Source organism: Akebia trifoliata, chromosome 14, assembly GCF_017979445.1.
Source record: "Akebia trifoliata isolate Shusen 1 chromosome 14, ASM1797944v1, whole genome shotgun sequence".
NCBI lineage: Eukaryota > Viridiplantae > Streptophyta > Magnoliopsida > Ranunculales > Lardizabalaceae > Akebia > Akebia trifoliata.
In genome coordinates this window covers 18785438-18812085 of record NC_141388.1, presented here as the reverse complement: position 1 = coordinate 18812085, position 26648 = coordinate 18785438, and the positions used below count along the sequence as shown (strand labels likewise).

General features: G+C 33.8%; 1 protein-coding gene across 1 annotated transcript in view; it reads right to left on the bottom strand.

Annotated features, from left to right (window-relative positions):
• Positions 1-25154, bottom strand: part of LOC147386501 (putative tRNA pseudouridine synthase) — a 68197-nt gene extending 43043 nt beyond the window's left edge. The window contains exon 1 of the mRNA XM_086424554.1: positions 25146-25154. Within this exon, the coding sequence (XP_086280680.1) occupies positions 25146-25154 (9 nt within the window). The remainder of the gene's footprint in view (positions 1-25145) is intronic.
• Positions 25155-26648: the final 1494 nt, after the last annotated feature.

The following is a 26648-nucleotide window of genomic DNA, read 5'->3' as shown; positions in this document are numbered from 1 at the left end:
TTTGTGTTGTTTCGTTTCACGATAACTAAACCGTCTAGACTCCAAAAATGATGAATGAATACTCTAGTTTGCCTAATTTTTTGTTCTCGATCTAATAGTGTGATAAAATTATAAAAATTATATCCCTAATAAAAATTAATTTTTTTGGCCCAGTGGAATCATAAAATTACGTTGTTTTTATTTTTTTTACGATAATTCGACTTTTTGGGCTCCAAAAATTATAAGTAAATAGTCAAATTTCTATAATTTTTCTTTATGAACCCAATGGTGTAATCAAATTTTAAAAATTCTTGTTCTAGCAAAAATTCATTATTTTAGTTTAGTTCGACTCAAAAATCGAGAATTTTGTAACTTTTCTGTTCGGACTAGCATTTAGCGTGTTTATAGGCTAAAATATGTTTTTCAACTACTTTGAATCCAATGATAAGGTCAGATTTCATTAAAAATGACTAGAATAAAATCTTACAGTTTTACCCTAAGTCCCACTTTTAGGATTTTCTCAAAATTTTACTATTTATTTTTCCTTGAGTTACGAATAAAAAAATTGGGGTTTTACAAATGTGATGTGGCTAAGTTGAAATTTTTGGTCTTATAATTTGGCTAGGATGCTTGTTTGGTCCTCCAGATTGAAATGCAATGTTTAGTTTTTTATTTCGGAGCCCAATTTGATGGTTTGAACTTTGATATGCATAGTGAACACATATAATCATGGTTTTTCGACAAATGCAATTTATTATGTAGAATTAAGCCTAATTAGCATACAAAAATATGCAACGTGATAATTTCAAACTTAACATGATTATTAATTTAATATGGAGAAAAATGGATAAAATCGAGCTAAATATCCGATAAAAGTGCGGATAAATCAGTGGTTTGAGACACTAATCATCCACCCTTAGACTTCACCCCTTTTCTTATTTACTATGACTTAAATTAAATTTTTCTAAATCCTTCGAGTGGATAAAGGAAAGACCTCATATAATAGGAAACTATCTCTTTTGGAAGAGACATGATTGATATGGGAAACCACTCTAAGAATCTCGGGGTAGTTTTCCAATTAGAACTTAAACATAACATAACAACTTGTCTTTCTATGCTAGTCAGGTCTACCTTTCCTCGCCTAAGGACAAGTTGACACTCGATTAAGCCTCGTCGAGTGAAGTTATCTAGCTTTTCAGATACCACACGTCTGGGTAGTACTAGTTCTACTTGATCATTGAGTCACTCTAAGAAGTTGACAGGTATAGGGTCCATATTCAATGTCGAATTTACCCTATACAAAGGGTATGCCTTAAAGATTTGTAATGATGTTTTATCATCATTACTATTATAATGAGAAAATGAAGAGTAGGCGTAGCTTGATACTGTGGTGCCTTGCCAAACGCTAACACAAAGCCCCATGTCAGATTTTGGGGTACTAGGTGACGTCTCGAAATTTCGGCATGGTCTCCTTTGTTTATGTTAGCATTCCAAGGTGTTCAACCTACACCTGATAAGCAAGATACATTATCCTGCATATATACAAACAAAATAGAAAACAAGCTGAAAGCGCCCTCGATCCGCGGGGTGTGCGGATCCGCTTTTGACCCTTGAGGTTTGGGAGTCGCCACCTAGTTATTATGGTCTAGGAACCAAACTGACTCTAAAACGGATAATGAACTAATCTACTACAGAAAATCTGAATCCGGGGATCATGTTACGGGGTTGGAAGGTGTTAGGCACCAACCCCGCCCGGCCATTGCCGGTCTCTACTTATCCCAAATAAATCTACATTGCTAATGACGAACCTAGATTAAAAAAATAATGAAAAATCTTACCTTCGATCTGCAAAAGTGCTATTCCCTCAGATCTGGTGAAAACGGCTCCTTGTACCGTATTCCTTACTTCGTTCTATCTCCGGATCTGATTCCTGATCTCCGAGGTAAGGTATCTCCTTCTTGGATCTGGGTGCTTCGAATTTGTTGTGGATTTTTGGGATGTTTTTGAGAGGTTTTTGGGTGTTTTTTAGGCTAAAATCGGAGTAGGGGTGTTAGGGAAGGAGTTGGGGCTCCAAAATTAGGGTTTTGGGGAGGTTGTGGAGGCTTCTTCACCTACTTTTTCTAGGGTTTTTTCTTTGATACGAAAATAGGGTGTGGAGGCTCCTATTTATAAAGTTTTTAGAAGCATTAGGGTTTGATTAGGGTTTCTTTTAGGGTTTCAATTAGGGTTTTGACTTAGTCTTTAGGGTTTTAGGGTTTTGACTTTAGTCTTATGAGATTGACTTGATTAGTTTAGATTAGGGTTTTGATTTAAGGTTTTGACCTTAGTCTTATGAGATTGACTTGATTAGTTTAGATTAGGATTTTGATTTAGGGTTTTGACCTTAGTCTTATGAGATTGACTTTAATACTTGACTCTAGTCTTACTTAATTGACTTTAATTTTGACTTTAGCCTTATTTGATTGACTTTAATATCTTGACTTTAGTCTTGCTTAATTGACTTTAAATTTTTGGAGAACCCCCCTCTATTATATCTTTGATTCTTTGGACCCCCAAATGGAGGGGTCCTTAAAGAAATATCTTACGAACCATCAACAATTTTTCTTGAAAGCCTGATTGATCAATTTTTGGGTTAAATTTTATAATTAATTTTATTAATGTTTCACTTTACATTATTTAATGATTTATTTATTAATTTTAAAATTTTTAATTATTAAAATTGTGAAATTACCGTTTTGCCCTCGGAAAGGATTTTTTACGTTTTAAGTCGTTTTTCAATGTTCCAGGATGTTTTGGATTCAGTTTCTCGTAAGGACTTCAATGAAAAAGTTGATTTTTATCATTTATAAAATTTTTTGTATGAAATGATCGTGAATTTTATGAGGGATATTTTCGTAATTTTGTCGAATTTTGTGAAAATTGGTGAAATCATTTATTTGGTTTCGATTTGTTGTTTTATGTGTTTGAATGAGTTTTCATAAGCATAATGTAGGCTCTAGGGTTGTTTTGATGTTAGGGGTATTTTGGTAATTTGGTCATTTTTAGTGATTTTTATCGTGAAACTTCTTTTTGGTTTGCAAGATGATGATTTCTATGTTTCTGGGGCCGTATTTACCTAGCGTAGCGTGGTTTCTAAGTTTTTTCAGTTCGAGATATCTCATCCGAATTTCTGAAACATATCTGGTAACAAAATGAAGCATTGGAATAAACATCCATCATTGGGAACCTTTGCGATCGGGTTGACGAGTTGATTAATCAGGAGAGTGCAAAAATGGGGTGTCTACACAAGCGGAAGCCTATAAATATCTAATAACGTACGATAGATCAAAGTGCGAAAGTGTAAAATCCTAAGTTTTCAATTCGTATCTCAAGGAAAAATAAATAGTGGAATTTTAAGAAAATCTTGAAAGTGGGACTTAGGGATAAAACTTTAGGATGTTTCTGATTATTTTTAATGGAATCTAACCTCACCATTGGATTCAAAATGATCGAAAAACATACTTTAGCCTGTAAGCATGCTCAATTACCGGGTCGACCTAGGCTAAAATAGTGACTTTCTGCTAGAGTAAGAATTATTAAGATTTGATTATGCCATTGGATTCATAACAAAAAATTATTGAACATGGACTATTTATTTGTCATTTTTGGAAATCAAAAAGTTGAATTATCGTCAAAAATGAAAACGACATCAATTTTAGGGGTCACCTCAAGCCAAAAATGTAAATTTTTATTAGAGATAGAATTATAGAAATTAACTACACCATTAGGTCCGAAATAAAAAATTAGGCGCAATAAAGTATTCATTTGTCAGTTTTAGAGTCCAGACGGTCAAGTTATCGTCGATCAAAACAATTAACAAAATATCGAATTCGTCCCAAATTTTATATAAATAAAATTTTTAATTTTTTTATAACTTCGTCTTCCCCAACTCGTCCATACAGCTGCGGCAAATAAACAGAAAATTTGTTTTTTTCTCCGATCTTTTACCTCAGATCCTTCGCAAACGGCTCGCCGTCGATGACCGCTGTAGAAGGGAAAAAGATCTGCAGCTTCGACATCTATAAAACCCACCCAAGAACTCTTCATTTCATCTTCTCTTTCACTCAGTATCATAAAAAATCAGTCGTATTTATATACGGGAATTTTGAAAACTTCGACCTCAAATTTCATCGGTTTTGGGGTCAAATCGTCCTCCGTCGCAGAAGGAAGAAAGGACGACGGTGTCGAGATCTTCAAAACCACTAGGCTAGATTCAACAATCAGTCTCTTCAAAGTTTGGTCCTTCTCGATTTCCGCGTCGAATGCCTCAATTTCCATGCATGTGCTTCGATCCTTTCACCTAGAGATTGTAAGGAACTCTCAATTTCTATTAGTAATCGTAGATTGTGAAAATTTCATTTAGGATTTTATCGGAAAAATTTTGATGTATTTCCAAAATATAAAATTCTTTTGTTATTTCAAAAATTCACGCCAGAAATTGCATATTTGATATGTTTAATTGTATTTTTAACAAATTATACGTGGGTAGGGTATTTTAATGAGTTATTTCCATAAATTGGGTATTATGCACTACTCAGACCCCGTTTTGATATAAAATTTATATTATTTTTCAATATTATTAATAAAAATAAATTCTATAGTTGGAAAATGTGATTTAATATTCAATGGACTCATATTGAGTTGATGAATATCAAAAAATGGATATTTTATTTAAGAGATTGAAAACTGTAAAAATTGGAAAAAGGGAAAAAGGGTATGAAACAGTAAAATGTCAGAGTCACACCCGAGGGGTGATGTCTGCATTTTACGTTGTTGTGTTGTGTGCAGGTTGGTGAATAGATATCCAGGGATAATATTACTGGTTGCATATTTATTTAAATTTCTATTAGCGCGAGGCGCTGTTTACTTTTCCATTATGTTATTTATTTTTGGCTGGGTGGCCACACTTGCATGGTAGGAAACTGGATATCCATTCTCAACCTTGTATTGTTAATTTCTCTTTTGTTTTTAAATAAAAATAATATATATAAATAGCTATTTTGTGAGCTGTTAAAGAGTTTGTGAATGCCTGAAGGGATAGTGTATCATATCATTCGGAGTGGTGTACTATCCTGGGATGTACGATAGGAACCATCAAGCTCAAACGTGGTATGGGACGCGTATGAGAGTGGAGTCACAACTGGAATCTGGGTTATTTCTCTCTATTTTTACCAGTGAACTTGTAATGTAAAGGTGGTCGTATACGAATGGTTTGTATATTTGGGAATCACATGCACGCCTGATAGGCATAGACGAAGATGATTAGTCAGTGATCATTAACAATCTATAGTAGTCAAACGTTCTGACACATCAAAAAGTGACCCATTGCTTATGGTCACATCAAACGGCCCGCCTGAGCTGGATAAATGGTCAACCAAGTATGGTAAGTGCAGCGACCGACCACAAAATCATGAATTAAAAGCTAGATAAGAATTGTAACATCATGTCCCGATTGGGAGCTATCCAGTCTTGAATCCCAACTCTCTAATTCCAATACTCTACCATAGTGTATTATGTATCTATTGCCTTACTTTGATATATAAAATGAAATGCATGTTTAATGTTTCAATTTGATTAATTAGATTTGTACATAAAGAAAATGCTATAGTGAGTACTGTTGATTGATGTAATGTCAATTTTAAAATGTTTAGTTACTCATCCCTGGCTATATGTACCAGTTAATCATAGTTTCTTCTTTAAAACTTTGCATATTTTAAAATGATTTAGTATGCTTATTCGTTCATGCTAGGAGGGGTTATTGGTAAAAATTGTTTGTTTCCCTACTCGGTAACCATTGTTACTCACCCTTTCCTTCTCCTTTTTTTTAATTTCAGATCCGAAGCTTGGAGAGGCAGGTGTAGTAAATGATTGAGAATCCTCTGGTGGGTCAGATAGACAACCAGAGTCCGTTACTTGGTAAGTACTGGGGCAATATCCCCTAGTCGTGTCTGTTCATCTAGAGGTATTTTGGATTATGTATTGAGTGTTAGGAATTTTATTAGAGTGAGGAATCTCTATATAATCCTGTATATAAATTTTCTTCATCCGCACTCTAATTTATCATACGTTATTAAACGTATATAGGCTTCCGCTAGTATTATATTTTGTATGTATATATATAGGATTGTATGTCGTTTATCAGGTGCAGGTTGAACGCCTTGGAATGCTAACATAAACAGAGGAGACCATGCCGAAATTTCGAGGTGCCACTTAGTACCTCGAGTTTTGACATAAGGATTTGTGTTAGTGTTCGGCGGGGTGCCACAGAAAGGATAATCAAAATATAAGATTATATAAACATTCATCACTTTAACAAAAGTCTTAACACTCAAAACAAAATTCATAAGACTACCTAGATGAACTAACACTACTAAAGGGGTTATAGCCCCAATACTCACCAGGTGACGAACTTTGGTTGTCTATCTAACCCACTAGATGATTATTATTCATGCTCTATACCTATCTCGCCAAGCTCTTAATCTGAAATTAAAAAAAATAAAGAAGGAAAGGGTGAGTAACAATGGTTATCCAATAGGGAAGCAATCAATTTCTACCAATAACCTCTCTTAACATGAACGAATAAACATACTGAATCATTTTAACATATGCCAAGTTTTACAAAAGAAATTACGATTAATTGGTACATAGTTAAGGATGAGCAACTAAACATTTTAAAACTCACATTACATCTATCAGCAATACTCATTATAATATTTTCTTTTTATACATATATCTAATTGACCAAATAGAAACATTAAACATGTATTTCATTTTATATATCAAAATAAAACAACATATACATAATACACAAGGGTGGAGTAGTGGAATTAGAGAGTTGGGATTTACGACTAGATTGCTCTTAGTCGGGACATGATATTTTATAATAAAGTATTAGTTCCTGATTTTGTGGCTGGTTGCTATTTACCACACTTGCGGGACCATTTATCTGGCTCAAGCTGGTTATTTGACGTGAACATAAGTAATGGGTCTTTTTTTGATGTGTCAAAACGTTCAACTAGTATAAATTATTAGTGATCATTGATTAATCATCTTCTTCTATGCCTATCGGGCGTGTATGTGATTCCCAAATATACAATCCATTCGTATACAACCACCTTTACATTACAAGTTCACTGGTAAAGATAGAGAGGAATAAACCCGGATTCCAGTTATTACTCCACTCACATCGCTTCCCCTACCACGTATGACTTTGGTTGTCCCTATCATACATCCCAAGATAGTATACTACTCCGGATGATATGACGCACTATCCCTTTAGGCATTCATAGACTTTTTAACAGCCCACAAAATAGCTACATATATATATATATAGGAAAATGTTCAGCATCCAACTATTTACCAAACAATTTGCCCAACATATTTTGTCCTACATGGGTTAGAAGTTTTAGAATGGGTAGATTTTTGGTGAGGATGATCTCCTCACCATAGAGATCATCTTCATAAAAAATCAGCATATTCCAAAACTTCTAAACTACGTAGGACAAAACAAGTTGGGCAAATTGTTGGGTAAATGGTTGGGTGCCGAATGGGACCCATATATATATATATATATATTATTTTCATTTGAAAATAAAAAAGAAATTAACAATACAAAGTTGAGAATGAATATCCAATTTCTTACCATACAACTGCGGCCACCTGATAAATAACAGAACTTGGAGCCTTTGTGCCAATAGAATTTAAATAAACATGCAACCAACCATTATCCTTGGATATCCCTTCACCAACCTACATACAACACACAATGTAAAATGCAGACATCATTCTTTGACCGTATTTCCTATTCGTAGTCATATGTCAACTCATGGAACCTGTTGTGTATAGCACTACTATCATATCGTTATCCCAGTTGATCACGAGTCCAGATTGGCATATGCACAACGTATGACATCCCATCTTTTCGGATGTAAAATGCAGATATCACCTCTCGGGTGTAATTTTGACATTTTATCGTTACATCCCCCTTTCATTTTTTTTTAAATTTTCATAGTTCTCAATCTTTCGAAAAATTTCTAATATTCATCAACTCAATATGAGTTCACTGAATATTAAATCATTTTTTAAACTATAAAATTCATTTTTTTAATAACATTGAAAAAAATGCAAAACTTAGATCAAAACGGGGTCCAAGCGGTGCACAGGAACCAACTAACGGAAATAACCTGGTGAAATATCCTACCCACGTATAATTTGTTATAAAATATAATTAAACATACCAAATATACAAGTTCTAGCGTGAATTTGAAATAACAAGAAGCATTCTATATTTTGAAAATATATAACAAATTTCTGATAAAATCCTAAATGTAATTTTCACAATCTACGATTACTAATAGAAATTGAGAGTTCCTTACTATCTCTAGGTGACATAATTGAAGCACATGCATGAAAATCGAGATGATTGACTTGAAAATTGAGATAGATCGAAGTTCAAGGCGACTGATTTTTGAATCTGGCTTGGTGGTTTTGAAGATCTCAGTGCCGTCGTCATTTCTCCCTTCTATGACGAAAAATGGTTTGACCCCAAAACAAATGAAATCTGAGGTCAAAGTTAAGAAATACCCGTATCACGTTATGGTTGATTTTAGATGATACAGGGTGAAAGAAAAGAGGAAATGAAAAGAAGTTGGGTGGATTTTGTAGAAGACAAGGCTACGGACGTTTTTCTCTTCTACGATGGCCCGTTCGCATCGAATCTAAAGACGAAAGTAAGGAGAAAAATAAAAAAAAAATTTGTTAAAACCATCGACTAGTTTTTAACAAATTAACATGATGACTAATGATTTTTTATTTTAAATATTATTTATATAAATGTGGGACGAAATCGATATTTTATCGATTGTTTCATTCGACGATAACTTGACTGTTTGGGCTCCAAAAGTGACGAATGAATACTCTATTTTTTTTAATTTTTTATTCCAGATCTAATGGTGTGGTTAAATTATATAAATTATGTTTATAACAAAAATATACTTTTTGACCCAATTGACCCTAAAATTGAAGTCGTTTTCATTTTTGATGATAATTCAACTTTTTGGACTCCAAAAATGATAAGTAAATGGTCTATTTTTTTATAATTTTTTGATACGAACCTAATAGTATGATCAAATCTTAACAATTCTTACTCTAGTACAAAGTTACTATTTTAGCCTGGTTCGACTCAATAATCGAAGATTTTATAACTTTTCTGTTCGGACTTGCATTTGAACATGCTTATAGGCTAAAGTATGTTTTTCGATCATTTTGAATCCAATGGTAAGGTCAAATTTCATTAAAAATGATTAGAATAAAATCCTATAATTTTATCCTAAGTCCCACTTTTAGGATTTTCTCAAAATTTTAATTAAATTTTTTTTTCGAGATATGAATAAAAAACTCAGGGTTTTATAGATACTAAACTTTGGATCTCACAATTGCTCCCACCTTTACATTTATACTTAGGGTATGTTTGATTGCACATTAAACAAGGGGAAATTGAAATTTCGTGAAAAATTACAATTTTCTAGTGTTTGACGTGTCAAAAACTCTAGATTTGCTTGAAAAACAATTTGCTAACACCACGATTTTCTTTTATTAACAACAAATCATTTACTTACCCCCCTTGGAAAAAGATTTGCAAGCACATGGCAAATCAAACAAAATTAATATTTGTTTTATAAATAATGTTAAAAAAATAAAAAAAAAGACACAATAAAAAATAAAAACATAATTTTATTAAAAATTATATATTTAAATTGTTAAAAATTAATTACTTTTATCAAAAAGTTAAAAATTATCTAAATAAATCCATTTTTGATAAATTTCACAGTGAATAATTAATTTTAAATTATATCAATACTTATTTTATAAATAAAGTTAGAGAGCTGCTATAGGCACCCCAAATTTTATTGTTTATAGCTCAAATAGAAAAAGAAAATAATATGTAAAATTTGGGGTGCCAAAAGAAACTATTTCATTATTTTCAAGATTTGATCTATTTTTTCGGTTTAGGATTTTATATGAGCCTAATCATAATTGTAAACAACTACTAAAATTGTTTGAACAATGTTATAATGTTGAGTTTATAAATTGGGCCAAACCTTTGTACTGTTTGAAGAATGTTTTTTAATCTTTAATTGAGGTGTGATAAATAATTTAAGAAATTGGGGTGGAATAATTAAAACGTAAGGTGCCAATAGTAGCCCTCTAAAACATTTGGGGGGCCAATAGTAGTTTAATAATTTAAGAAATTGGGGCATACAAATTCAAATCATTCCTAAAAAAATGATTTTGTCATTATTTTTTATATAAATATTACAAAATTCAAGTATAATAATGTTTTTTATGCAATTGAAACAATAAAAATAATTTTCCACGTTGTGCCCAAACAATACAAAAGAATTTGTCGGGAAAATCATTTGCATAGCTAATCATTTGCCAAATAATATTTTTTCTACAGTTAAACACACCCTTAATATAGTGTAGACACCCCATTTTTGCACTCGCCTGATTAATCAACTCGTCAACCCGATCGCAATGATTCCCAATGATGGATGTGTATTCCATTGCTTTATTTTGTTACCAGATGTGTTTCAGAAATCCGGATGAGGTATCTCAAACTAACAAAACCTTAGAAACCACGCTACGCTAGGTAAATACGACCCCAGAAACATAGAAATCATCATCTTGCAAACCAAAAAGAAGCTTCACGATAAAAATCACTAAAAACTATCAAATTACCAAAATACCCCTAATCTCAAAACAACCCTAGAGCCTACGTTACGCTTGGGAAAACTCATTCAAACACATAAAATAACAAATCGAAACCAAATAAATCATTTCGCCAATTTTCACAGAATTTGACAAAATTACGAAAATGCCCCTCATAAAGTTCACGACCATTTCACACAAAAAATTTCATAAATAACACAAAATAATATTTCCATTAATTCCTTACGAAAAATCGATTCTAAAACATCCTAGAACATTAAAAACCGACTTAAAACGTGAAAAGTCCTCTCCGGGGGCAAAACGGTAATTTCACAATTTTCATAATTAAAAAATTCGAAATTAATAAATAAAACATTAAATAATTAAAGTGAAACATTAATGAAATTAATTTAAAATTTTGAACCTAAAAAATCGATTAATCGGACTCTCAGGCAAAATTGTTGAGAGTTCGTGAGATATTTCTTTAAGGACCCCTCCATTTGGGGGTCCAAAGAATTAAAGAAATAATGGAAGGGGGTTCTCCAAAAATTAAAAGTAAATCAAGCAAGATTGAAGTCAAGGTATTAAAGTCAATCAAGTAAGACTAAAGTCAAAATTAAAGTCAATTAAGCAAGACTAAAGTCAAGATATTAAAAGTCAATCAATTAAGACTAAAGTCAAAACATTAAAAGTCAATCAAATAAGACCAAAAGTCATAATAGAACTCTAATTAAATAATAACTCCATCTAATAGAGTTCTAACTTAAAAATAATTCTACCTAAAACAATTTTAATTAAAACACAATTCTACCTAAAATAAGTCTAACTAAAACACAACTCTAATTAAAAGATCTCTAATTAAATACTAACTCTATCCAAATCAACCCCTAAAAACATCTATAAATAGAGGTGCTCACACCCTATTTTCGTATCAAATAATAAACCCTAAGAGAAGTAGGTCTAGAAGCTCCCCTAGCCCCCCATAAACCCTAGTTTTGGAGTCCCAACTCCTTAACTAACATCCCTCCTTCAATTTTAGTCTAGAAAACACCCAAAAGCCTTCTAAAAACACCCCCAAATCCGCAACGAATTTGAAGAGTTCAGATTCAAAAACAAGGAGATACCTTGCCTCGGAGATCCGAAGACAAATCCGGAAACAGAACGAAGCAAGGGAGCACGGTACAAGGAGTTTTTTTTGTCAGATTTGAGGGAGTAAAGTCCTTGCATCGGAAAGGTATTTTTTTTTTTTTTCTATTTTTATCTAGGTTTTAGCAATGTAATTTACTTGGGAATTTAGTAGAGACCGGCTTTGGCCGGGCGGGATTGGTGCCTAACACCTTCCAATCCCGTAACATGATCCCCGAATTCAGTTTTCTTGGTTTTAGATTAGTTTTTATCCGTTTAGAGTCATTGAACGGTTCCTAGACCGTAATAACTAGGTGGCGACTCCCAAACCTCAAGGGTCAAAAGCGGATCCGCGCACCCCGCGGATCGAGGGCGCTTTCATATAGTTAGGATCATTTTAGGATCATTTTGCTAAGAAAACAAATAAATTGCAAACGTCAGTCCGATAATCACAATATTCAGTTTTTGAAGGTACAAAAATATATTTTTTACTATGTAATCTTCCAAAACCCTTTAATTCATATTTTAAATTACAAATAAGCCCCTCTGATAACATTATAATTATATTTTATAATCTTTACTATTATAATGAGAGGAGGCAAAGTAGAAGTGGTACGACATCCAAATTTGATTCTCACAAATGACTCACCTTTACATATAAACTTAATATAATAACAGTTGTGTGGTCGGGATCTGGTGGACAGCTCTGATGAATCCAACCACATCGATCCAAAGTTGTTCCTAGCAGTCCCCCCTTGCAACAGTATGGTACCTATTAAAATCAGTTCGACGCACAAGTTAGAGAAGTCAAGGAATAGTCTAAAGTACTAGTTAGACCTCTAATCCTTTCAAAAGATCCCCTCTCTATAGTGCTTACTGTGTTATTTATCCCCCAAGGGGCCCAAAAGGTTTCCCCCTTTGTAGGCTATAATCATGGGATATCTACTGACTCTGCGGAGTTACTTACTTAATCGTGATCTCTTGGATTGATCGTACTAAATTGCAGAGATCTCTCTCGGGATCTCTGAGATTAACGTGCACGTATTAGCCTTACGATTACTCTATGACCTAGCTTGTCCTGCTTGGCGGACTTGGTCTTGCTTAATGTTATGCTACCTTGCCAGCCAAACTAGGGAGGTCTCTGTTTTGACTTGCCTTGCTTGTAGGGTAGCGCTCGTATACTGAATAACGCCTTTTATCACTTAACCGGTTTGGACATGTGTATAACTTAGATTAGCGTGCAATTATTTTTCTTTTACAATTATCTCCTTTCAAGGAGGCATAGAGTCTCTTCGTCTGCTCGAGAAATGTTTCTACTTTTTTATTTGCTGCCTTGATCTTCATAATTGTGTCTGTAATTTTCGAATCGACTCATTCAATGCAACGTCATTTTGAATCTTTCTTGATGGCTTAGATGGTTCATTCCTCATTTGTATTCGTCTACGTGTCTGAAAGCGCCGAAGATCTGTAGGTTACGGATCTACCTTTTTTGGGTGTTTGGGAGTTGCCACCTAGTTATTATGGTTTAAGAATCGAATATTGACTCTAACTCAAAAAAGGTACTAATCGACAAAAAGAAAAGGTTCGGGGATCACGTTATGGGATCTGTAACACCCCGAGTTTTTAATTTGTATCTCGAGGAAGTCTAATTATGAATTTCGATAAAATTTTAAAAGAAAGACTTAGGGTAGAGTACTCAAATTTTAGTCCATTCAGTTTTAATGAATTCTGACTTCGTCATTAGGTTTAAAATAATCGAAATATATACTTTAGCCTGTAAGAACATTCAAATTCGAGTTCTGATGAGAAAGTTATAAAATTCTCGAATTTCGTGTTAAGTGGGACCTAAAATAGTGAATTTTTGATGGAAGAAGAATAAGAAAAATTTAATCATACCATGAGGTCCGCAATGAAAAATTATTCAAAATGGAGTACTCATATGTCAATTTTTGACTTCGAAGGGTTAAGACTTTGTCGAAAATGTAAACGAAGGAAAAATACAAAAACGCCCTTAACTTTTATTATAAAAAGAACCAACTCATTCCTTTATTCACTTTCTCCTCTCCAACTCACAAAGAATCAGCCTATTCTCCAAACTTAGGGTTTCAACCCTTCCCATCAAGATCTATCGCAAGCGAGTCTGAGTTGATCATCGACGAAGGAGAGAAAGTCGTCGGCATCGACGATTTTCACACCTTCAACCCGTTTAACCTTCATTTTCCTTTCTTTCTCTTGTTCTCTCACAAAAATCAGCAAGAAGGTTCATCTATATCTATTTAGAGTCTCATCAAAATCAAGGAAGAGTTGTCCATCGTCATTGAAAAGGGGAAGAATACCTTCAAAGAGGGTTTTGAAATCAACTAGACCATTGGCACCAGAGTTCAACCACTTTCAGAACTTCGAGCCACCGAACATTGACCATTTATGTTGGTTCATCACCATTGGAAATCACAAACCAATTAGGAGACTCTCAACTCTTATTAGTAATCGTAGATTTCGAAAAAATTGCATTTAGGGATCTTTCGAAACTTGTTTATGTTTTAAATTTATAAAATGTGGCTTAAATTATTTCAAATTCATGTTAGAAATTGTTATGTTTGATGTGTTTTATAGTAGTTTGAATATTTAATTCGTGAGTGGGTTATTAGAATCGAAAATGAGTGTAAAACGAAGAAAAAAATGAAAAAATTCGTGAATTTCCAGCGTTCTGACGGTGCCACCATGAGCCAACGTGCACTATTCACAGTGTCACCATAAAAACGAAGAAGTACCCGAAATTTTTCTTTGATATTTTTTTTGGATTCATCATGCTTTTAACATGTCAAAATGACTACTTATAACCCTCGTAACTCCTTCAAACGAAATGGGAAAAAATAAATAAATTTTCATCACGATGGAAATGTTTTAAGTATTCGCGTGATATCTTTTGCATTACTTTGAATTAGGTTACAAAATTACATGGCCCTTCTTATGTTGTTGAGGGCCTTCATTTATGAAAATCCATGTTCAATTTTGACAACTTTGAAAAATTGAGTTTTCGACACTTAGCTAAGTTTTCATCAGTTTTTCTAATTTTGACAGTTTGCCTTCTCATACCTATTGGGACCTCATTTTGAATAAATCTTGATGGTTTTCGATGGAAATACCAAAATGACTTCGAAAGATTGAAAATGAATGGTTTGACTTGAAAAGACGAAAAGTGAGAATATCGAGAGAATGGAAAAGGGGATGAATCGATAAAATATCGGAGTCACACCCAAGGGGTGATGTCTACATTTTACATTGTATGTTGTATGTAGGTTAGTGAAAGGATATTTAGGTTATTAATGAAAAGGTTGTATGTTTATTTAAATTTATGTTGGCGCAGAGGCTCTGAGTACTGTTGTTTATTTTATGCCGGGTGGCCACAGTTGCATGGTAGGAGTTGGATATCCATTCTCAACCCTGTTCTGTTAATTTATTTTTTTTATTTTAAATAAAAAATTATATATATATATATGTAGCTATTTTGTGAGCTGTTAAAGGGTTTGTGAATGCCTGAAGGGATAGTGCGTCACATCATCCGAAAGGATTTACTATCCTGGGATGTACGGTAGGGACTACTAATCTCATACGTGGTATGGGACACGTATGAGAGTAGAGTCACAATTGGAATCCTGGTCCATTCCTTTCTTATCTTTACCACTGAACGTGTATTGTAAAGGTGGTCGTATACGAATGGAGTGTTTATTTTGGGAATCACATGTACGCATGATAGGAATAGACGAAGATGATTGGTCAGTGATCACTAATAATCTAGTAGTAGTTGAACGTTCTGACACATCGAAAAGAGACCCATTGCTTATGGTCACGTCAAACGGCCCTCCTGAACCGGATAAATGGTCACCAATGTGCTAAAAGCAGTGACCGACCACAAAATCAGGAACTAAAAGTTAGATTTATGTTGTAACATCATGTCCCGACTGGGAGCAATCTAGTCGTAAACCCCAACTCTCTAATTCCACTACTCCACTATTTTGTATTATGTATCTGTTGTTATATTTTGAATTATAAAGTACAAAGCATGCTTGTCATTTTAATGTTGTCAAATTATTTGCATAAAAATGAAAATGTATAGTGGATACTGATGACTGATGGCATGTGAATCTTTAAAACTGTTTAGTTGCTCATCCCTGGCTATACGTACCAGTTAATCGTAGTTTTAATAGTAAAACTTGCATGTATTGAAATGTTTAAGTATGATTAGTCGTACATGTTAGGTGAGGTTATTACTAGGGGCTGTTTGTGGACCTACTGGGTACCTATTGTTACTCACTCTTTTCTTCCTATTTTTTTTTTAGCTTCAGAGCCTGCAACCGTAGAGGTAGTCGTAGAGCCGTCTAGTGAGGATTATCTGGTGGGTCATACCGACGACCAGAGTCTGTTACTCGGTGAGCATCATGACTACTTCTACTAGGAGTCTGTTCGTTCTAGGAGAGGTATAAGTTCTTTTTGGGGCCGAGTGCTAGTCTATGTTAGAGCGAGGAAATTTTGTAATCCTGTATAATTTTACTTTTTTGCGCAACTCTGATCGAATTCCATGATGTTTGCAGTTTACTGTCTTTTGCATCTTGTATATTTTGGTACCTTGTCATATATAGGATTTATTGATTATTGCCTTATCAATTTTTCTTTGCCTTTGAGTTTCGTGAAACGCTAACATAAGAAGAGGAAACTGTCGAAACCTCAAGGTTTGACCTTGGGATTTGTGTTAGCGTTTGGCGGGGTGTCACAAGATCGAAAGGTGTTAGGCACCGATCCCGCCCGACAAACGCCGGTCTCTACTTTTCCTAAAAATCACATTGCTAAAACAACCTAACAAAAAATAAAATAAATAATAAAATAAAAAAACTATTTTACCTGGGTTTTTACGACAATATGTTCCCTCAAAATTAGCGGAGAGCGTCCTCGTGTGAGTTTCCTACTTATTCTCCATCACTGGATCTACTTCTGATGTCCAAGATGAGGTATGCCCCTCCTAGATCTAAGTATTTGATTAAGTTTTAAATATTTTTTGAAGGGTTTCTAGGTGTTTTTTGAGTAAAAAATGGGGTTTGGATGTTAAATAGGGAGTTGGGACTTCGGATTTAGGATTTTAGGAAGGCCAAAGGGTGTTTTTGGCCTCTCTTTCCTAGGATTTCTCTTGACCTGCGAGATTAGGTGAGGAGACTTTATATTTAGAGTATTTTGGGTAGAGTTGGTGTTGGATTAGGTCTCTTAGGATAAGGTGAATTAAGATTTTTGAATTAGGGTTTTAAATTAGGGTTTTGAATTTAGGGATTTTAATCTTGCGTACAATGAAATAATATATTTTTAAGTTTTTTGGAAAACCGCCCTAATTATATCTTTAATTCTTTGAGCCCCTGGATTGAGGAGTCCTTTAATAAATATCAAGGGAGCTCTACTTAAATAAGTGGGCAACTACTTAAAATTTTTCCTGAGGGTTTGATTGATTGATTTTCTTTGTTCAAATTTTTAATTTAATTTTATTAAGGTTTCACTTTACATTAATGTTTTATTTATTAATTTCAGAATTTCAAAATTTTAAAATTGAAAAATTATTGTTTTGCCCTCGAAGACGACTTCGTGTTGAGGAGTCGTTTTTCGATGTTTTGAAATGTTTTGGAATCGATTTTTCATAAGGAATTTGATGGGATTATCGGTTTGTGTCATTTATAAATTTTTTGGGGTGAAATATTGCGAATCCTATGAGGGGCATTTTCGTAATTTTATCAAATTTGGTGAAAATTGGTGGAATAATTTATTTGATTTTACTTTGTTATTTTATGTGTTCGAAAGAGTTTTCCTAAGTGTAATGTAGGTTCTAGAGATGTTTTGATGTTAAGGTATTTTGGTAATTTGATCTTTTTTAGTGATTTTTTGCTTAAAACTTCTTTTTGTCCCAAAAATGATGATTTCTAGGTTTTAGATCATATTTTCCTAGCGTAGCATGATTTCTAAAGTTTTGTTTACATGAGACATCTCATTTAGATTTTTGAAACATATCTAGTAACAAATAAAAAATATTACAATATTCATCCATCATTGGGAACTGTCGCAATCGGATTGACGAGTTGATTAATCAGGCGAGTGCAAAAATGAGATGTCTACAGATGCCCCTCTTTGGCAGAGGGTTGAAGCAAACTAGATAGAAAATCTATTTCGATAGATAGTACGATATCCCAATGCCAAAGCTAGTGACACTTCATTTTACAGTCTGATTTAGCAATTCGTTGGGATGTTCGGATCCTTGAGGATAAAACTCTTCCCGAACTAAAAGTTGTCAAGTCTTCGAGCGCGAGTTCTCACTAACGTTGTCAGATCCTTGAATTTTAAAAAAAATTTCCCTTACTAATGCAATAGTGCATGTGTGTGCAATGGTGTGATGTTCATTGAGTATTATTTTGGATCATTGAGAATAAATTCTTGATTAAAAAGAATGTTAGATCCCAGAGATCTTCTTTTACTAACAATAACGATCACACAATATTGAATTATGGTAACTTTGAATAGTGAGATAGGTGATGTAGAAATTTCATTAAATCCTATCAAAATTCTTTTTTTGAGGTCAAAAAAATTTGAGTCTTATTTATCAGACTCGAACTTATTGGAGCCACGCTTCTCGGGCTAAGGTTTACAGGAACTTAAAAAAATCGTATTCAAGTTAGAGTCTTGTTTCTCAGACTAAAATTGAAATTTGCAGGAACTTAAACAATCACGTTAATTCATTATATGATTCAAACAAAGCCAGAGTCTCGTTCTCGGATTCTGGCTAAGGTTTACAGGAACTTAAACAATCCTGTTAATTCATTCTATAATTCAAACAAAGCTGGAGTCTCGTTTCTTTCACTCTAGCTAAGGTTTAAAAGAACTTAAACAATCCTGTTAATTCATTCTATGATTCAAACAAAGTCAGAGTCTCATTTCTCGGACTCTAGCTAAGGTTTATAGGAACTTAAACAATCCTGTTAATTCATTCTATGATTCAAAAAAAGTCAGTAGTCTCGTTTCTCAGAATCTAGCTAAGGTTTACACGAACTTAAACAATCATGTTAATTCATTCTATGATTCAAACAAAGATGGAGTCTCGTTTCTCGAACTCTAACTAAGGTTTACAAGAATTTAAACAATCCTATTAAAGTTGGAGTCTTACTTCTCGGACTCGAACTAAGGTTTGTAGCAACTTAAAAAATCTTACTCATTCCATGATTCAAAAGGATTGGAGTCTCGTTTATCAGACTCGAGCTTATTAGAACCATGCTTCTTGGGCTTGGATCAGTTAAAGATCGGTATTATTGAGCTCAAAGTTTGAAAGATGAGGTCTTTATTGGCTTATCATGCATTTGGATTCATAATTATTATTAGGTTTCGTCAGAGTTTTAAGCTTTTGTAAGATTTTCCTTTTTATCATGTGATTAAGAACAAAACTTTGGAATCACAATGACTTTCAAAAATGATCCTAGTTTCAAGGTTGTTTTAACTAGAACTTGACTACTAAACTGATGGAATGGACTGCACTTGAAAACTATGAACGAGACCCTATGGACTCTGATATATGACAGATAGAAGAATCAGTATTCCTTTAAATTTTCAAGACTCTTAAGATTGTCATATGTGAAATAAGGAATTTTATAATTTTATTTTTGAATTTCCTTTGAAAAATGCTTGAGCTAGATTTAAAATCTTGATAATTATTGGAATAGAAGATCTTTTTCTTCAAAATAGTTAATGATTCTACACTTTTTTTAGCGAAAACTTGAAAAAGTCAACACTCTTAAAGATCTGATATGCTCAAGATAACTTTCGAGTTTTATCGAATTCACCATTGTCTTTATTGGATGTGAGCTCTCAAATGTTGTGACTTGCTTCTGAATTTTTCTTCTTAATGAGATTTTTTCTTTTTCTTTTTTGGTGTCCTAATTTTTGCCTAGGTCACCTTTTTAGGTTTTCAACCTAGTAGGTTTTGCTTTTCTTTTTCTAAAGATACCTTCATTTTTGTCTAAATCGCCTTTTCAGGTTTTCAACCTAACATGCCCTTTTTTTAAGGTTATGCCCTAACTTTTGCCTAAGTCGCCCTTTCGAGTTTTTGACTTAGCGGACTTATCTTTTTCCTCAAAGATCTTGAATCTTGAATAACCAACTCGACAACTTCCTTTTGAATTTTTCTTTTCAATAGGTTTTTTCCTTTTTTGTGTATCCTAATTTTGCTTAGGTCACCTTTCCAAGTTTTCAACCTAGTAGGCTTTTTTTTTTTTATGATCTTGGATATTCAACTCAACAACTTTTTTGTTTCCTGTATCTTAACCGAGTCAATTAGTATTCAGGAGGACTTAATAGGTAGGCTTAAGACGTGGTTTAGAAAGAAAAGGTATAAGGCTCGACTTCCTCAAAATGCCCCTAATTTGATATTTTGTCAAATCTTTTTATTCTCTTTTTATTAAAGCCCCTAGTTTGACATTTTTTCTTTTCTGTCAATTTTTTTAATGTCCCTAGTTTGGCCTTTTTTTCTTTCTAACATTTCCATAGGGGATTTTCCTTTTGGATGACACTTTTCTTAAGAGAATACATATCTTTTATGTGACCGATCCTAAAGTAACTTCTCAGGTTGTCTACGTACCCAAATATTTCTTTTCTCTTTTGGGATCAAGTCAAAATGTAGTTCATACTAAGATTTTTCTCCTAAGGTTGGTTGGTGTGGTTTAGAAAGAAGGGGTTATTGATTTTTTTTATTATTTTAAAGGGCTGCGAGGGCCTAAAGGAGGTTATATTTTTCTTGGTAAGACAGAAAAATGATTCGGTCAAAGAAGGCCTCCTTTGGTGAAATGCTACATGATTTGGTCAAGGTTCAAAAAACTCGATGTCTCGATTGCTCTGTCGAATAAGATCATCTTTTGAGAATGAGTAATCTTCAATCTTCTTATATGAAATTGAGTGTGATTGAGTTCTTTGACATTCACTCATTCAACACTTTTAGACCTTCAAAAAATTTCTTATTCTTTTATGAATGAGAACGCTCTCTCTCTCGAGTGAAAAGTAAGATGGATCCCTTCTTGTGTATCTTATCACCCTTGTCGATGGTTTCAACTGCATCATTCTGGACCGATAATCTTTGATTTTGAAGTCCACCTTCGACTTTATGTCTTGATCTATTTTGGTTCAATCTGTTCTGATCAAAGGTAATGTAATGCTCATACTCAACATATCCTTATGAGACCATGTGAAAATACTATTGAATTTCTCAAGTGAGTTTATTATTCTCTTATGTTCCTCTGAGGATATGAAGTACCAATTTGCACTTTTGAGTGTACTCTTTACTTCTAATATTTATCAAGTTCGATTAGTGAGCTCTGAGTCATTCTTCGTGTTTGATATTATGCTCAAATCATTATTGCACGCTTGATAATCAAAAGCTTCTTTATTTTATTGAAATAAGAAGACATAGATTGACAAACCTGACTAAAAGTTAGAAATTAATAAATCTTAACATAAAGGAATTGACCGACTAAATTTAAACACTGACGCAACTTACGCTTAAAAGAAAAATCAAAATGGGACGTGATTCTGAATGAGTAGACACAATGTTAGGGTCTATGCCACTTTAGATATCTTCACGATGGATGATTCGGGCTTGTCCACTTTTGCCACATCATCATGTTCTAATTCAAGCCCATCTGAAACTGAAAAACCCGTTACTTCAATACTTTCTCTGCTTTTCAGTTTTGCCACTGCCTCAAGGTATATGGGTTCATTCTTACATGGTGAGGATGTACTATTAAGATCAATCAAGTAAATGAAGGAAACCAGATTAATTGATTTGGGATTGCTTATGGATATTAGGTTTAGAGTAGGAGGGGATTGATTTTGAAATGTAGGCAAAGGGTTAGTTTTAACATTGGGCGCAGTAGGAGTGGGTGTGGTGACTTTCCCTTGCTCAATAAGGTCTTGAATAACATGGCAAAAATTAAGACATCTATCAAGAACATGATCGGGATCTGATGGAATTCACAAAATTGTCCATTGTCTATGTCTGGAGGAAGAAGATCGGGCAAAGGCTTAGGTTGTAATGGTGTCAGTAATCCCCTTTTCATCAACTTTTGATAGGCAACACTAAGGGACATTCCAAGATTGGCGAATTGTCTCCTAGGCTTGGTTTGTAAAAACTGAGTGGCTTGAGGAGCTAGTGCGAAAGAGGTGTTGGCTACTTGTAAGGAATTGGCACTAGGTTTGAAATGTTTGGGCTTTGACTCAGACGAGTTACTAAAAAGTCCCGAAGAGTAGGCATCCTCAACTTGATTTCCAACCTCAAGAAGGGATTGAAAAGTGGAAAGGTACTGAGGTATCAAGTACTTGGCATAATTTGAAGTAAGATTTCTGAAGATAATCTTGACTTGTTATTTTTCTTGAGGTCGGTCCCACAATTGAGCGACTTTAGCTCTCCATCGAGCAAGAAACTCAGTAAAAGTTTTCCTAGGCTTCTATTTGGTAATTTCTAAATATCTTTTTGTGAGTTCAATGTCCGTATTGAATGAATACCAACCAATAAACTCCTTCATCAATTCATGCCATGTTCTTAGCTGAGATGAGTCCAATGACATTAGCCAGCGAAGGACAGGACTTGTAAGGGTTCTTTGAAAAAGTTGTGCCATCTGTTCTTCACTCAAATCCTGAGATTGCATGATGCCGACATATACTTTTAAGTAAGTCCTAAGGCATCCAATCCCATCAAACTTCTCTATGTCTAGCATTGTAAACTTCTATGGCAGATGGACCATGGGAAATAATGTCATTGCTCATAATCCAATAGTAAGATTATCGGGATCTTTGATATTCTTCAAAGTAGTTTCAACCCGAGTTATTCGATAAGCTAAGATAGGGTCGACATGTAATTGATCATTTTCTTGGTTTTCGACGAGGTCAAACACATCTTGAGGTTCTATAGCTTTATCTTTTTTCTTTTCAGACTCTAAGGCTTCAATTTGTATCCAGATAGAACATTTGGGACCAATTATTACCTGATTGGAAGAACACTAGGATTAACCATTGATTCTAAAGGTTTGATTCTTAACTAATTGATTAAAATTTTGAAATTTGTCCGGTGGGAAACATTGAATCCAATTGCACTATAAGTCTATAATGACCAAGAAGGTGAAACAGATTAGTCACGGGTCTACCCTTGATTAGGATTGAACCTCTGATCAGACAAAATAATTTGACCTAAAGATCGAATTTTTTTGATATAAAATAGTCTGAATATTTGTAAGTAAAACCAATTGGTCCAACCGGTTTAGTGTTGATCAGTTTGATCCATTTGTTGAATGGGCCAATTGATTTAGATTTCACACATTGGGTTGGACCAATATTGCAGGTTTAATTTGAACGGTCTGGACTGGTCTGCCCACTAACCTATTGATTGGATTGAATAGTGCAACTTGGGAACACTCATAGTTAGTTCAGGTCGTGACCTATAATAAGGCTCCTAGATTCTAGGTTTATTACGTTGAATGCAATTTATTTGGCCGGCCTTGCCCTAGTGCACCTATATACCTTTCGAGCGTGCTCAATCAAACAGTATGTAGTTACTTGATTTGATATACCGTATAAGTGATAATCTAAGACTCCAACCCAGTCTCTAAGGTCAAAAGTAGCCAGTTTAATCCCTAGTTGAGAGGTGGCGCACGATGTTAGGCAAGGTCACTCTTAAGTCACCTCTTGTCTAGAATAGATGTAGTCTATCCCCCTTATACCGTAGTATATCAGGGCAGGAGTTCTCTTAGGTACTGATATTAACCACGAAGTACGATTGGTGAACTTAGATTAATTTTGATATACCATATATGTACGAGTCTAGGATTGGCGATCGTGACATGTGACTTTGCGGCTTATAATAGGACAAAGGCTCAGGTCACTCCAGCATGGGTGCATCGATACCTTTCAGTGTCACCTGATCCAACGGTGCTGATGCCCCAGTTTTATATATCCTAAGGTACGTGATTGGAGTTGTGGTTTTCATGAATGACGTCGCATCTTCGAGAAGACCGGACCACGCACTAGTACCACGTTGGCTATAAGGGATATGCAAGTGTGCAATGCAATAAAATAAACGTGCCAGTGGTACATGCAAAATTGAGTAGGGTGTGCCTGGGGCATTTTTCAGATAAATGGGCCCATAGGCTAGATCAAACCATATAAGCAAAGATATCACATATATTAATCAAAATAATACAAATCCCATCACATCAACATTAAGATCAAAGTAAGCACATCAAAATATCTATCGAGATTATAGCATAGTAGATGGGTGATCTCAGAATATTCAATCAGATCCAACATTGAAACATGCATAAAATGAACCAAAACAATTTTGTATTTTATTTTTATGGTCCAACCAAAGATCACTTCGGGTGACCTTAAATAAATTGAGATTCTCAAAGAACATTGAATTGAGGACAAAACATTGAATTAATGATAGAATGATGCTTGTGGAAATGGAGATTTTTTTATTAAGAAAAACTAAAAACAAAAGTCTAAAAAAAATCATGTAATCCACAAATGAGTCGTTATTGCCATACCATCTTTTACTATTGCCACCCCAATTTTTATGTAAATCACTAAGTAATTGCTATCACTGAGGTAACAATAGAAAAATTGGTGTGCCAATTAAAAAAAATCTCTATGGTCACAGAGAGGGCTACCAATAATATTTTACAACAATTAAAATATTATTAGCATACCCATTGTTTACTTACAATACACCAATTCCTTTGAAAATAAATAGTTATTTACATACAGATTGGTGCGTTACAAGTAAAAAATTGGTGTGTTAATAAATGTTTTTTGAGACGAACCGAATAATCACAATTTTCACCAGTTAAATTAAACTAAAATTACACCAAAAATACGCTTATTTAACTGTGGCTTCTCATCCGATCTATTGGTTTCGATCCCAAAAAGTTCTAATAATTCACAAGATTTCAAATCTCACTTCCTTTTCCAAGTAACTACCAAATTGAGTTGGCACCCAATGTGCTACGATTTCGATATCTGAGTGATCATAATCAGAAACATGGACAAGTTTAATCGATGAAGGTTTGGAAAAAAAAATGATAATTTCGTTAAAGCTCCTATGGAAAAAAAATCATCGTAACAGATTCAACCAAACGATTTTGATAATGAAGATCAATGGAAAGAAATTGGGGAAGAATAAAAAGAAAGAATTATTTTCCTTTCTTCTTCTCTTCTTGGCTGCAACTCACCTTCGCCATTAATAACCTCGCTATCACCCTCATCGTCAGATCGATGTTTCAACCAACGAAAAGGTTCGGCTAAAATAATGGAAGCAATTTTCAAAGCTTCTAAAGTGCAGCAACTTGGCTACCACGTCTGATTTCAAGAGGATTCAACACTCGAAAGGAAAAAAAAAAAGTTGCATCTGATATGGCGACAAAAATCGCTCTCTCTGTAAATGAGCCAAATCTTCAAACGAAACAGAATTACTATGGCAAACGTTTCAAAGAGGAGAAAGATTAGTAATACAAATTCAATTACTACTGAAACGACAACCAAAACCTATGATTGATTCAAGATGATTCTTTAGAAAAAAACCTTAAAAAATAGAGGCCATCAATTTCTTCCAATATTTGAGAATCGTAGACAAAAACACTTTGGATTAAGAGAAAAATCGAAGAAGACTTAACCCTTTAGTGAGATCTTTTAAAGGTGAGAAACATTGTTCTTTGAATTAAATAAATTTGAGAAAAGGGGTTTGAGTTCTTGATTCAAATCAAAAAAACAAATCAAATTTTTAGAAAAAAATCGACACAAATTTTTTTTATTTTTTTAGTTTTTAAAAACAAATTTCCCTTCGATTGAGATCTTACCCTTTCACTCAGAATCTAGAGTTTCCCATCAATCATAACCAACAAACTCTGAAGTTTTCTACGATTGATGAAAGATAGAACAACTTTTGGCAAAATAGTTCAAGATCTAGTAGATTTCAAAAAGAGTCGATGACTCCAAGCTTTGTATTTTTACATCAAGACAAATCGACAATTTTCTTTAAGTGGGAGGGTTCATAAACTGATCGTAAGGAAAGATCTCTGTTGGAACTGATCGGACTAAGAGATTTCTCAAATCTCTGTTGAAAACAGTGGAACTAAGTAAAAAATGAATTAAAACAATGAAGGTGTGAGAATTAAAAGAGATTTTTTACCTATGACACACCTCCAATATTAATTTGTTACTATTGCTAACAGCATACCAAAAATTTCTCTAATTTAAAAAAAAAAATACTATCGAAAGACAAATCAACACACGCTTAATAAAAAATAAAAAGTTTTTTCTTTTAAAAATACTATCAAAGGGCAGATGCATGCACGCTTAAGAAATAGAAAGAAATAATTTTTTTTATTTAAAAAAAAATCTCCATGCTTGAACAACCATTACTCCATCCGTAATCACTCCACCCTCAATGAAGTTATCCACTTAAAATCTTGAATTATTTTAGGGTCATCCTAAGTGACCCTTGATCGTGTCATGCAAAGCAAAATACTTAAAGTCCAAACAAATAATCAATAATCGAGCCAAAACAAAATTAAAATAAATAAATAAAAAAAACCCAAACTAAAAAAACTAGGTCGATTTGGTAATGCACCCGTATTTGGGATTTTTCAAGTTTGATCCTCAAAATGTTCCCAGTACAGTCGCCACTGAAAGTGTCCTGCATTCGCAGGTTGCGGATCCATTTTTTTTGGGTGTTT